General features: G+C 39.0%; 1 protein-coding gene across 2 annotated transcripts in view; it reads left to right on the top strand.

The window, feature by feature from the left end:
• uvrag (UV radiation resistance associated gene) overlaps window positions 1-14,025 on the top strand; it is a 72,229-nt gene that overhangs the window by 22,094 nt on the left and 36,110 nt on the right. For both annotated transcript variants that reach the window (XM_033978826.2, XM_055226447.1), the window contains 2 exons: window positions 1,862-2,027; window positions 11,355-11,430. In XM_033978826.2, the coding sequence (XP_033834717.1) occupies window positions 1,862-2,027; window positions 11,355-11,430 (242 nt within the window). The remainder of the gene's footprint in view (window positions 1-1,861; window positions 2,028-11,354; window positions 11,431-14,025) is intronic.

The following is a 14,025-nucleotide window of genomic DNA, read 5'->3' as shown; positions in this document are numbered from 1 at the left end:
CCCCCCTAATTTAGAGTAAATAATTTATAATTAGTTGAATATTAAAAATACATGAACTCTTTGTCAGCATAGGTGTAATACTTTTATTTTACACAATTTCCTTCAGATGATTACTGTGAAAAGAAACATATAATTTAAGTGTAAATTCACAATTACTGAAATCATCGCAACTGATTTACTTTAATTCATATTACAATTATATTGTCACCTGACTAATCACGATTTTTGAATGATCTTGACATCCCTACTTTAATACAGCTGTGCTCTGATGAACTACATAAGAAAAATGATAGATATAGGTAGATATTTCCTCAAAGGTGCGCTCTGGTCTTTCAAACTGACAGCGCTCACTCATTCCTCATCTTTCACATATATCAAACACAGAGCTTTCATAACACCCTGCTCCCCACTGCTGCCACACCTGCTAATGTCTTAAGAGCCAGTAGAACAGTTTGTTGTCTTTTCCACACATCTTGTTTCCCGTATCTAGGGCTATAGTGGACTAAAGATTTCGTTCAACTAAAAACGTGCCTTTTTGTTTGATTAGATGACTAAAAGGCAGCGTGGCAAAGGCTATCTAATTTATGTATGTATTCTGACGAAAATGTGAGCTGATAAAATAAGACAAGAATCACATTTCAGAACATGTTTTACTGGGTTAAGCTACAGGGTTAGCCATTTCTATCCAGAATAAGACTGAATATTTTGGTGTTTCTGGAGGAAATGATGGTACTTTAAAAATGACAGCTTTTGTAATTTGCTAATTGGGTCCATTCAAATTTCGATTCAATTGTGTTTAATCTGGCAGCGCTATCTTTCAAATAAAAACTGATTAACCAGCTTTATTTGCTTAGCTAACCAGCTAAACGAATAAAGGCCTACAGCTCTACTTGTATCTTTGTCTGTCAATTGTTTATATTTTCTCAGCATTAGTTGTGTGAGGTCTGGATACACAGAGTTCTCAATTGTCTGGTCTGGTGTCAAAGGGAGTTTAAATGAACCTTGAGGGTGAATATTTCACATAAAAGTCAGGGTCAGGGTTAGCTGGACTCTAATCCCTCTGAGGTCACTGTGGTATTGTCCCCAAGTCCATCAGGCTTCTGCATTTAACTTCTCATCTTATCAGTTTACTCTGACAGGTCATGGGTAGTCTTCAGTTACACCCTTCAGTGTTATATTCAAGTGTCCCATTGGTGACCTGCGAGTGGTGCCATTCTATACTGACGACAAAGCAGTACGGCTGAATGATTTGGAAAAAAATATCCAATTGCGATTTTTCTAACAAGCATTGCGATCGGGAATAGATTTGCAGTTTGTTTTCAAGTTCACATTTTAAAAGCGTCAAGAAGAATTAGCAAAAATATGACAAACTAATACAAGAATCACGTTTCAGAACATGTTTGTACAGATCTAAGATACAGGGTTAGCAGTTTTTATACAGAATAAGACTATAATAAGCCTTTGTGATTTGCTGATTGCATTCATTTCGATTTGAAATCTTGCAGCCCCACAAAGCAGTACTTGTAGTTCAGTCTAAACTGATATGAATTCAAATGTATCAAGAGGAACAATAGTTTTACTTTCTTTACAGACTGTGCCCCCAGTGTGCCACAGGTCAACACATTTGGAAAAAACATGATGGCTTTAAATCCTAGGATGGACAGTGTCCTATTTGTATTTGAGAATGTGAAAATAAAATTTTAAATTTTAGTATTGTGACAACATATACTCATCAAGTGCACCCATCTGCTTAATGTAACCCTCTATACTATCTTTACTGTCAACTTACTGAACTGGTTAAGTGCATGATTGGTAAAGACTGCATTTTTTGATCATTTTTTTTCTGTTTATTATTTTCCAGCAAAAGACGATGGGAGTGTGGCGGTTGCCCTGGGATACACAGCACACTTGGTGCTCATGATCTCGTGCTTCCTTCAGATACCTCTTCGGTATCCTGTGATCCACAAAGGCTCACGCTCCTCCATCAAAGACACCATCACAGACCGACTCACAGAGAAGGAGAGAGAGTAAGTAACCATGACAACAGAGCTTTACTCTGTTATGTGTCTGTCTTGTCTCACTCTGTCAAATTCTTCCATGTGTTCAAAAACTGACCATTCATTTCATAGTACAAGCACCAGGCATTAAAACACTCATTCCTCATCCAGTATTGGCGACATGTCAGTTCCCCTGTTCAAAAATCTGTAAAACAGATTCAACTTATTATTGGGGTCTTTACATTACTTGTTTTAGTGGATATCAAACTTAAAAATGTTTTATACATTGTGCACCTAATCTTTTTTTTGTTCTAAATACTCCAGCTTTGAAATACATTAGTTATGTTAAAATTAAAAGGATGAAACTTCACCCCTGTGTGGCACACTTCATAATCTCTTCAAGCACATTGTTACATGCATAGTTACAGCACAAGCTCAAGTAATGAAATTATTATTTTAGTGTGTTATGGTCTTGTAACTATGCATCATCTTGGGGAATAAAACATCACTTTTTCATTATAATTGCATGTTTCTCAACATTTTGAGTTTCGCCTTACATACACAGTCTGGAATCTCATTCATGCATTACCTACCTATGGCAGGAATGATAAACTCAATATTATGCTATAATTAGCATTGCTACTATTTACTGTGCATGTGCGCACCTACTGTAATTGCCCCCTTAAACTGAATAGCACTGATTTGAAATTCCTAAAATTTATAGAAACTCCCCAGTCCTGCTCGCACTCGTCCACACTTCAGACAATAGCGCTTTTACCCTTTCAGCCAACACCATCTGATTATATTAACAGCAGCGGAAGGTATTATCACTGTAAATTTGTGCTGACATTTTAATTATACGTATCTGGATTTCATTTTAAGACTCAGTATAAAAATATTGATTGAAGAGTATAGCACAATTACACGGCTTCTCAACGGCTGCAAACACTTTCATATTATTATAACCAGAGCCAACTGAAAGCCTCAACTTCTGAATGGCCCAAACAAGTCAGCATCACTTTTAGGTGTCCCTGACCAAAGCTCCCTCTGCCCCCTACTGTCCCCATTCTGCCCTCATTCTGCCCCCCTCTGCCCCCTCAGTCTGAGCCTGTTTGTGACCTCTGAGGCCCTGCACACAGCACACATAGCACAATGATGTGTGGAGGACAGAAAACAACCCGTGGAGCTCTAAACGGTACAAAAAGGGCGATTAAAGTGTCGGAAAGAGGCTGCCAGTGCTGATAAGTGAGGTGACGTGGATCGGTTTCTCAAAGTGTGCTAATATTAGCAAGCCCTGACTCAATTAGAATGGTGTACTTATAGAAACCTTATGCTGGTTTAGCTTTATGTTGGCCTACTTAACAGGCTCGTCTGTCTCATTACAGTTTTTTAAAGGGCCCATATTATGACATTGTCTGATCCATGTTATAATGTTGTTTCCTCATCACAAACATACATGTAGTTGTGTTTTCTTTCATTCACACATGTTTAACACACAAACCCTTCTATGAAAAAGAAAACACTCTGTTCCACCTCGTGATGTCATGCGGTTATACAAGTGCTCCTGTGTGTTTGTAAACAGCATACACCTTCAAAAGTATCATTTGGATAATGTTAGCCTTAAAATGGGTAATCTCTACTGATCTGAAGGTAAAAGGAGCTGTTAACTCAAAAACTAATACTATATGACATCACAAGGTGGAACAGAGCATTTTGAGCTTTGTAGATGTAGACAGACTGATAATAAATGATTATTCAAACAAGTGTCAATGAAACACAACTCTAGTTATGTTTTTGATGAGGTAACTACATTAGAACTTGGCTTAAAGCTCAAAGAACCAGTGTTGTGTAATGTAGGACCTTTAAGCTGCATGAAAAGTGTACTCCTTTATTATTATTGTTGTTATTATGATTGTTATTATTATTATTTAAGTTTTAATTGAACATCCTCTGTTTCTCAAACAAACAAACTAAACTAAAAAACTAACCAGGTTATAAAAGGTGTAAGTATTTTGTAGTATCTGGTGTCTTTACCTTCTCTGGTCTGAGCTGGACTCTGTGGACATGTTGCACCCACATTTTCAGTCCAACGGTTCTGATTGCAGAGGGAGTGCTGTGGAGATGCAATCCAGATGTCCACTGTTTGATTGAGACCAGAGCTCTGCCATTAAACAGCAAGCTCTAGTGGCTACTATAGTGCAGCTCCAAATATCAATGCTTTTTTTTTTTTTGATAATTGGATTTTGGAGGAAAAATAATGTGGGATTTACACATCACAGGAAAGCGTTAAATGCAGAGGATGTGGGAGCACAGCCAGTTTGTGACAAGAAGAACCTGTGCGTTCAGACGAGTTCCTACTCTTGAGTTTCTGAACCTGAAACAGAATTGTGTGATAAGCTGCAGGATCTTTCTGAGAACTATAGCTTTCTTTCAACCAGGCTATGCATATGTTGATAATGCAAGGAAGTTAGCGTTGGAATATTCTATATAAACCAGATGACGGGGCCTTTATCTCAAGCCCCTGGAGATGGAATCACATTTGAACAAATGGGTCATTATTTAAGTCTTTATGTCAACTTCAAAGATATGTCAGGACTGGACAAAATGTTTACTTGTCTTTTGAGGTTTCTCTCCAGATCACTCAAAGACAATAGCAGGAAGCGTATGTTTGTGATATCACAGAGGAGTCAGAGAGCATGCCTCTTTTAGGGTAACAGGTGAGCCCCTCCTGGCCCCTGTTTGATGTCTATACATTAAATTAAACAAAGTATCTAAAGCAGTTAGAGGTTAAATGTGCTGTGTGTGTTGTTTGTGCTGTGGACATGTTTTTGCGTTATTCTGAAACAATGAGAAAGACAAATGAAAACATAAGAGGCTCTCCAGACTCTGGTTATTCTTAAGAGCTGTGATGAAAACTGTGTGTGACAGAGCAGCCGCCACTTTACCCGAGAGACATTTAAAAAGCACAGACAAAGAAGGTGGACCGGTCCTAAAGTCATTAAAACAACATTTACTGACACATGCTTTGTATCATTTTTAGTCAATTGAAAATTACAGCTCACTTTGATTTATCTGCAAATTTCTGCTATTAGAACCTATGCAAGGCAGGTGATTTGTCAAGAAGGCCCAAGGATGTATCGCTTTATGTGGTTAAAATAGCTCATTAAAACCATTTCAACAGCACCGCTCAGCATAAAATGGTGATGAAGGTACTGACCAGGCCTACTCTTAATTAGCTTGTCAAACAGAAACAGCACTGAATCTGTGTGTACATTGCACCAGCTTAGGCTTTTTTTTAAATTCTGGTCACTTCTGAAAATGGGCTAATAAAGCAGAGCCGACCACCTACCCACACAGCTCTGTCCTCCTTAACACCGAGAAAATTTAGTTTGTTGAATAAACAACAACAGACTTAAACATACGGTACAAGGCTCCAGCGATCTGCACAAAAGACTTTCTTTGACCTTTGTGCCCTTGGCCTGTCATAGTGTGCTTTTAACAAGGATGCCACAGGAGAAGACAGTCACTTTAACTAATAACAGAATGCTAATGGTGTCTGCACTGCCTGTAGAGACAATGAGCCACAGTAACAACATTTTTGCCTTTCTCAGCCACTTGACCATAGACTGTAAAAGAAGTCATGTGACCCAGACACCTGCTAGGAGGCACCAACTGTGCAGAGCAGTAGACTGCGATGCCTGCTAATCAAACATGAAAGAATTTAAACTCAAACTACTGTTTAAAGATCCACAACAGGAAGAGTGACAGCACAGGAGGGGCATTATTAAAGAAAGAGCCTGTGGTGGACTTCCTATTACTAAGCCATTAGCAACTGTTGTCAAAAGTCCCCTTTTCATAACCATTATGTTTTACAGCTGCTGCTGATGCGGTGCCCACACCTGAATGTGTACCAGCTGCCAGCCCTGTGTAGCCTTGGGCCTAGTTTCACTCCAATAAAAAGGGGGACTTTCACAAAATGCCTCTTTTTATGTTTCCTTGTTTATTAATTACATATTTTACTTAAACCCCATGGTTCCAGCTGCTGGCACGCTAAGCTACCCTGCAGCGTCCTGAAATGCAGTGAGAAGAAAAGAGAGAGTCATTTTTTATGAGTGTAGAAGAATGTGAAAGATTTACTCATGCTGTCAATACACTGTCATTGCAAGTTCATCTTTTCGTCCAGCGCCTGCTGTGAGGAAGATTAGTTAAATGGAAGCAGATTGCAAGTTTAAGTAATCAGTTTTTACGTAAATGGGTGCAAAAGTGTGTGGGCGTGTTGATTACAGCGCCTGTCATATTGAGTTTTCAGTGGTGGTTAGTTCGCGGACACGACCCTTTGACAGATGGAGAGAGAAGATGTGGTGATGGAAGAAACATTGTGATTAGGTTCAACGTGAAAAAAACAAGCTGCTGAGATAAAGATTGTTTGACTTGATAGAAGCGTACAGCAAAATTAAACAAGCAGAGAGTGGGGGAAGACCCAACTGTTCAGTCATTTCAATGTAACGTAAACAGTGTTTCCAATCTCAGTGAATACATGTGCTTGGTTACTGCTTATTCCAGCCCCTACACACTGATAGACAAACAGCATATTCCTGCAGGATGGTGCTGCGATTCAATTTGTTAAAAAGTCAGTCTCTATGGAGAAGTTATTGCTTTGCTTTAAATAGTCCACAAAGGCTAGCTATAGCCTTTATTTCAATACTGGTGTTGTTTTTGCTAAATAAAGTACCTTGAGAAACATACATTGTTACTGTGCGCTGGGTCGCCTCTCCACAGATCTGATCCACCTGCTTGTCTCCATGAAGATAGCTCAGTGGCAGGTTTTTTTGTACAGCACAATTCGTACACAAAGTAATTCAAAATCCTTTACAGAATAAGAAAGACATTAAAATCACAAACAAATCAAAACATAACTAATCATCGTACAATTACGATTAAAATTGAAGAGCGCAGAATAAAAACCTTTCATATGCACAGCTAAACAGAACCATTTTGAGCCTGGATTTAAACATTGTCAAAGTAGAGGCCTGTGTCACATCCTCAGGGAGACTGTTGTTTTGACTTAACACACCTTTTTAAGCTATACTGCTACTGTTGGTGAATAATTAAACATGGCCACTCCGTCTTGTTACTTATACAAGGTGACCGTAATTTACCATTGACTTGGAATGCGTTTGTGTCAAAAACCCTGCCTGATTAGATAATATGAAAAAATAACCCCCTGAAGCCCACTCCAGCAGGGCCTCCTACTCAGCCCCCTCCATTCCCTCCTGTAATAATATATTTGACTTTACTGGACGTTCCCCTGGAGGAATTCCACATGTTTGGTGAACCAGAGTCTCTCCATGTCGATTTCAGACTCGGTGGACAGCGCTCATTAATCACGGCTGTGACGGAGCTGGGTGCGCTCATATGTTTGTGTGTGTGTTTTGGAAGTGACTCTGTTTTTCTTTTCCGTCACGGTCATCGCCAAACAAATCCTATCTGCAAATGAGGAAGTGATATTAGGATTGCCAGCAGGATTGGGATTGTGTAGCAGGGAAACCGTGTTGTGTTGTTCTTCCTCTCCTGGTTCGTTATTTCCATGTAGTCAAAGATATGTTCTCTGGCACAGCGTTTTCTCACAATGTCGACAAGAGAGCGAGAGAGTTGTCTTTTTTGCAGAAAGTCTATAATTCTGTCCATAAGTTTGTGCTTAAATTTTTTTAAGTTGGGACAAAAAAAATTAATCATGGCTTTTTACTCACATTGATCGATCAGGTCCAGGTGGGTGGGGACTCCTTGCCTCAAGTGGAGGAGTTCAAGTATCTCAGGGTCTTGTTCACAAGTGAGATTGAATGACAGTCAATCTACGTTCCTACCCTCAGCTATGGTCATGAGTTTTGGGTAATGACCAAAAGGACAAAATCACAGATACAAGCGATTGAAATGAGTTTCCTCTGGAGGGTGGCTGGACACTCTCTTAGAGATAGAGTGAGGAGTGTGGAGTAGATCCGCTGCTCCTCCACATTGAAAGGAGCCAGCTGAAGTGGCTCGGACATCTGTTCAGGAGGCCTCCTGGCAACCTCCATAGAGAGGTGTTCTTGGCATGTCTCACTGGGAAGAGACCCAGAGGAAGACCCAGGACACACTGGAGAGCTATGTCTCACTGGCCTGTCCTGACCTCAGCTGGCCTGAGAATGCCTTGAGGTCCCACCGGAGGAGCTGGAGGAAATGTCTGAGGTGAGGGAAGTTTGGGATACCCTGCTTAGAATGCGGCCCCCACGGCCCGACCCTGGATAAGCGGAAGAAGATAAATGAATGGATGGATTGATGATCGATTCCATTTTATTTTGTCTTACTAAAAACGAATAAAAAAGCCTTCCAAAATGCATTTCCAGTATAAAAACAATACAGACTTTTAATCTTTGCCATTTAACTCGAATAATAGTAAAATTTCTTCCTCCAAAGTCTGAAGTCTGCTCCAAACCAAATGTTTTTACTGACTGCTTGGCTGTAGACCTCCCCATTGAAAAACCCAAGCTTAGAAATGATAGAAATACTAGTAGTTTGAAGATTTGTCAAGAAATTCTTTTACAAGCAGCACTAGTTCAAAAATATGTCTCTGTTCTGGCAGCCAGTCTATTCAATTTATGTTTGATGAAACCAATATGATACAGAAGACAACAGTGTGTCCAAAATCTGGCCTCTATTACGGCCTAAATACTCCTAAAAACTCAAGACAGCTTTTATTTTAGACATATCAAATCTTTTAATCAATCGTTTTCTGAGCTGTTTTGTGTGTTCCTCAGCTGTGGCCATCAAGGCTCCTACCATCGTGCGTGATAGTGATTCTAAGTGGCAGTAGCGTCCTGTGAATTGGCGGTGTTTGAGGAAGTGCTCTTTGCCGCAGAGTCTGTTGGCTTCAGGCACCTACAGGTCATAGTTAGAGAGGATAAAGGAGGGACCCATATCTACTCTCACCCAGGATTAAAGGAAGACCGTGACCCAGTCCCCAGGAGGCAACACACAGGAAGGATGTACACCGGATGTACAGTTACACACAGGCACAACACACACTTTCTTCAAAGAGTCCGCACATGCCAGGTTTCCATGCTTTTTGGGGACATTACCTTGACTTACATTGATTTCCTGAAGAATGATACTAACCTTAGCCCTAGTTTACTACTACTAACCCATAACCTTAACCAATTTTAATGCACATATGAACTTTAAACCATTTTGTTTATCTAATATTTAAAAGGCACACTGCTTAACTTTTTGAGTGAAGGTTCTGCCACCTGCTTGTGTCCATGGAGATGTCAGAATGTTCCACAGTATAGTACTAAATGTGTCTATCTTGCAAGACAAGTGGGTCAAAGCACCTGTAACAATTACATTGCAGGTCAGATCTGTGTAGACTGGAGAGACAGCCCTGCTCAGAGTATATTTTGGCACTAAAAACTGAATTGAATAAAAACTGAATAAATGCAAGATAGATGTGTTTAATACCATACAAATGCCAAAATATTAACAATAATATCTATAGAGAAGCAGATAACAGACTTTACTCTAGAAAAGTTGCATAGTGGATCTTTTAATAATGGAATTACATCATGGGGGCTTGATATTTGTCCCCATAAAGGAGAAAGGTCCCCATGATGTGAGTGTGTACGCAGATTTAACGCAGTCAAGTTCTGTATTTGGAATTCCAACCGCACGTATCATAGCAACCAAAGGGCCAATCCGGAGCGAGCCTGAAGTTAACGCCTCTTTCCGCATGAACAGTGGTTTAGCAGGGATTGATTTGTCTTTTATTAATGTTCATATCTTGATTTACGGAGCATAGTGTACCAGGATCATGTAGAGCGGATTAATACGTTTTAAGACCAAAATGACGAGCCCGGCAGCAGCAGTTACAGAGAAAGGGGCGACAGTTTTTGATTAGAAAGTGGATTGGAGCCAGTGGAGCCGGAAGTGCGTCCATGCTCACTTCCTATTTGGAACGTGGCGGCTAGCGGGTTAGCTTTGTCCATTTATAACTACAGTGTATGGTCCCCACACTGTTATCAATACCTGTCCACACACGCATGTTCAAAGAGTCCACACATGTCTGCGATCTGGGCCCAGTGCGCTCCTGAGTGCACATGTTGCTTCTGGCAGTGCCGTCATGTTATAACAGAGGCATGCGGCTTAGAGGATTGGTCATACTTTGGTCACACATCATTTAGCTTCTTCCACTTGCATGTTTAGAGATGTGTTTGTGTTTAACAGTATTCTTGAAAGAAATGAAATGAGTTTTTTCCCATGTAGTGTATGATGAAATATGCACTTGTTGCAGCCAGGCCTGTCACAATAACACATTTTGACTTGTGATGTATTGCTAAAGAAAATATAAAAAATACATTTGAAACTAAACTCGCCACTGACACGATAACGCTGAAGGATTATAACAAAAATATATATATTCTGGATGTACAATATTGCTAAAAACATGAGCTGTGGTGAATAAATGGCAGAATGAAATGCTTTAGTTGTTAGTTTGTATCTTTTAGTGAGTCATAAAACTTATTTATTCAACCCTCTGCAGCTCAGATCTTATCGTAGTACAGAAGAATAACAAAGTTCCCACTAGTACAAAGAAGAAGTACCCACAGTAAATAAAGTATAATATATAGTAATTATTGTGGCAGGCCTTGTTACAGCTTGGCTTGAGTAGAAAAGGGAGTTCTTTGGAGTTGGGTAGTAAACAATTCCTCAAATATTTCCTCCATCGACATAACAATCAATTTCACACTCTAAGAAGTAAATAAAAATCTACTCTATCAGCAGCTTTACGTGTATAACAAAAGAAAACATACTTGTAGTTTACATCGTGCTTTGGCATAGACTCAACACTAGGGGCTATCCTCCGCTAAGACCTCTTATAGTACATGTGACCAGCACACCTGCACTGGCATTGATGGCATTTCCTCTTTGTGCGAGCCGGATCAAATCTCTATGTTCCTACTCTGAAGTTAAACGACACATTGTAAAATCTGTTGATTCTTGTTTGATATTTTAGTTTTACAATGTACGAGCGCGATCTGGGTGGGATCAGAAAACTATGCCGTTTCTGTACACATCTGTAGTTTTGGGCAGTTGGCGTCTAAAATTAAACTAACTTATGCTTATGCCTCTTAATCCATCCACTCGTTATTAGAAATTTCACAGGAAGGTCTTTGATGTGTTCACATATATTGTGGTAATATTGTTACAGACTCAAATATATATAAATTTCTGCTGTAGCTTGTATGTGTTACGTCTCCCATCATATATCTGTTAAGTCAACGCAATCCTTCATGTAACCGAGTCTTGTTTTGCCCTTTCTTGCAGATTTCCATTATACCCACGGGGAGAGAGATTTCATTTTGAATACGGCGTCTACCTGCTGAACAAGAACATTGCTCAGGTAATAAATCTGCTTGTGTCCAATAACTTTTAGAGCCCTTTAAAACATCCATGTGTCTTTTTCTACAACAAAAAGATGTGACTAAAGGAAGCGAAAAGCATTTGTCAGTCTCAGCCTATAATCCCAGTTGATAGGGGGAAAGTATTGTCACACTTACCCTCAGTTATGAATGCTTGGAGGCAGATTCTCCTTCTCTTTCCATCGTTCACACCCCAGGGGAGGGTTGAACTGCTGACCTATTCGTGCTTATTAAAGTACACCTAATGTGTTGACCTGGGTGACTCCCTCCATTCATCCTCCAGACATTTAGCTCCAACAATTTGCATTCCTTTCTCAGTGTTCCTCTTCACCCATGAAAGAATATAGAGCCTCCTCTATCCTGGATAAGACTTGGCAATTAGCACTAACAGGTTTTTTACTTCACTTTATTGCATTTGGGTGGTTTTACTTGACAGCAGGCTTCTCGCTCATTGTAAGGCTGATAAAACAACTATGCTTTTTTGGAATAAGTGATGCAAAATAGTGTTGTCTTGATACGGAAATTTCAAACTTGATTACGATACTAAGGATACTCAATATAATAGTAGTTTCATTGAATGTCCTATACCACTTCTGAGCTTTTAGTGATATTATAATGTTGTTACCTCCTCAGAAACAGACCTGGAGTTGTGTTTTGTTTCATTCACATGTTTGACTAACCCTTTATTATTAGTCTGTCTACATCTCTTAAGATCATAATGCTGAAGTGGTAGTTTTCAGCAGCTTCCTTTTACCTTTAGTTCTGTAGAGATTGGCAACAGGGCTGAAATTATTCAGATGATTCTAGTGAAGGTGTATGAACTTTAAAAACACAGTGAAACCAGGTGAAACAATGTTTTCGGTTTGAGAGAAGAACACAAATTTTGCTAGAATGGTCTTGATCATTCTAGCTATTGAGGAATGGTCAAATTTTGTTCTAGTTGTGATTTTTTTCAATATCGATACTTGCTCAAATGCATATCTAGTTTGTATAGTAGTTGTGTAGTTTTAGTATCAATTAGGATCTACTTTTTGACACTTTTGGCACCCCTACATGCAAAAGCCATATCATCCTTTTAACACAAGATGTATTAAGTGAAAAAGACACTTTATCTCCCGGTTTGACACCAGCAAATGCATTTCTTCTGTCGAACATTTGGAGTGCATCACACGGGGAATTCATATGCCTACCTATAAACTTACATAATCCCCTCCCATTGTCATTTTATCAAAGGCGCATATTATGATCTAAGCCTTCTGAGATTTCTGTTTCATAGAGTCTGAACCACATGCTATCAGAAGTTCTGCACTGCACAGACACACTGCTGAAAGTTTAATTTGACCCCTGATAGAAGACAGATGCAACTTGGTCCGTAAAAAATGTGCAATTTAAACTCCTTTTTAGGTTATGAATAATTTTGAGACAACATTTTGGAGTCTAATGTATGCAGCTACAGGCAGGGTATAGGTAATGGTATTTTAAATGATCCAGACAGTCAGAGTCGACAGGATGTTTTCACCCATGTCCATCAAAGAAACAGAAATATATTTAAAGCACAAGTTGAAAACCATCTGTTGGATCTGTGCAGCAATACAGGTGAGCACATGATAAAAGGTAAAGTAAGAAACTGGACTTATGTGAGGCTGTCAAAATAACACATTTTGAAGTGAAACATAAACCATAATATTGAAACTACTTTATACCACACTGACACCCTAAAGCAGGATATTCACAGTAAATCTTTTTCAAATTGAACTCAGTCGTAACAAAAAATGGAACTAGATATAAAGAAATGGGGGTCACGATACAAAAAGCTCAAACTAAATTTTGATACTAAGGAATAGACTCGATACTCAATACTGAGTCCCATACCACAATGATAATAAAACACAGTTTCTTTAGACAATAGAATGTCATTTTCAACATTAAATCATAGTACGTTCTTTCATATTACCATGCGCTCTTATATCTGTGTAATCCCTCAGTCGTGGTCCATGATCATATACCAGTCAATACCAGTCTGTGTGGTTGTACTTGTTTATTCTAAAGCTATTCAGGAAAGGTTCATTTCTGCCCTGTGAATGCGACTTTTTTAGTATCAATACTTGCTCAAACAAGTATGTATTTTAGTACCGATTAATATCTGATTTCTGATACTTTTAACAACCCTATAAATAAACACACAGTAGTTAGTTTTAGTATCTGTGTGTTAATGTTAATGTGTTGGTGTTAATTATTTGACAATCTACAACTCAAATGTTACCATGTATACCAAATACTACATCAAAATCAGAAAAGAATCCCACTGGTGTTAATAAAATCAGAATCAGAATCAGAATCAGAAGACTTTTATTGCCATAGTCTGTGAACACAGTTCACAAACTAGGAACTTGATACGGTGAAAAAGTGCAACATAAACACACTGATAAATATGGAACCTAAAGAAAATGTTTCATTTATCTTATAATTGAATGATAAGTTGATATAGTAATCATCATGACAGGCCTGATGGTTTATGAAGTACAACAGACCACAGGCTCAAAACAGTTGAACAAATGAACCTTTGTGCAGCCTCA

Source organism: Periophthalmus magnuspinnatus, chromosome 14 (assembly GCF_009829125.3).
Source record: "Periophthalmus magnuspinnatus isolate fPerMag1 chromosome 14, fPerMag1.2.pri, whole genome shotgun sequence".
NCBI lineage: Eukaryota > Metazoa > Chordata > Actinopteri > Gobiiformes > Gobiidae > Periophthalmus > Periophthalmus magnuspinnatus.
This window is presented reverse-complemented; position numbering and strand designations above follow the sequence as displayed.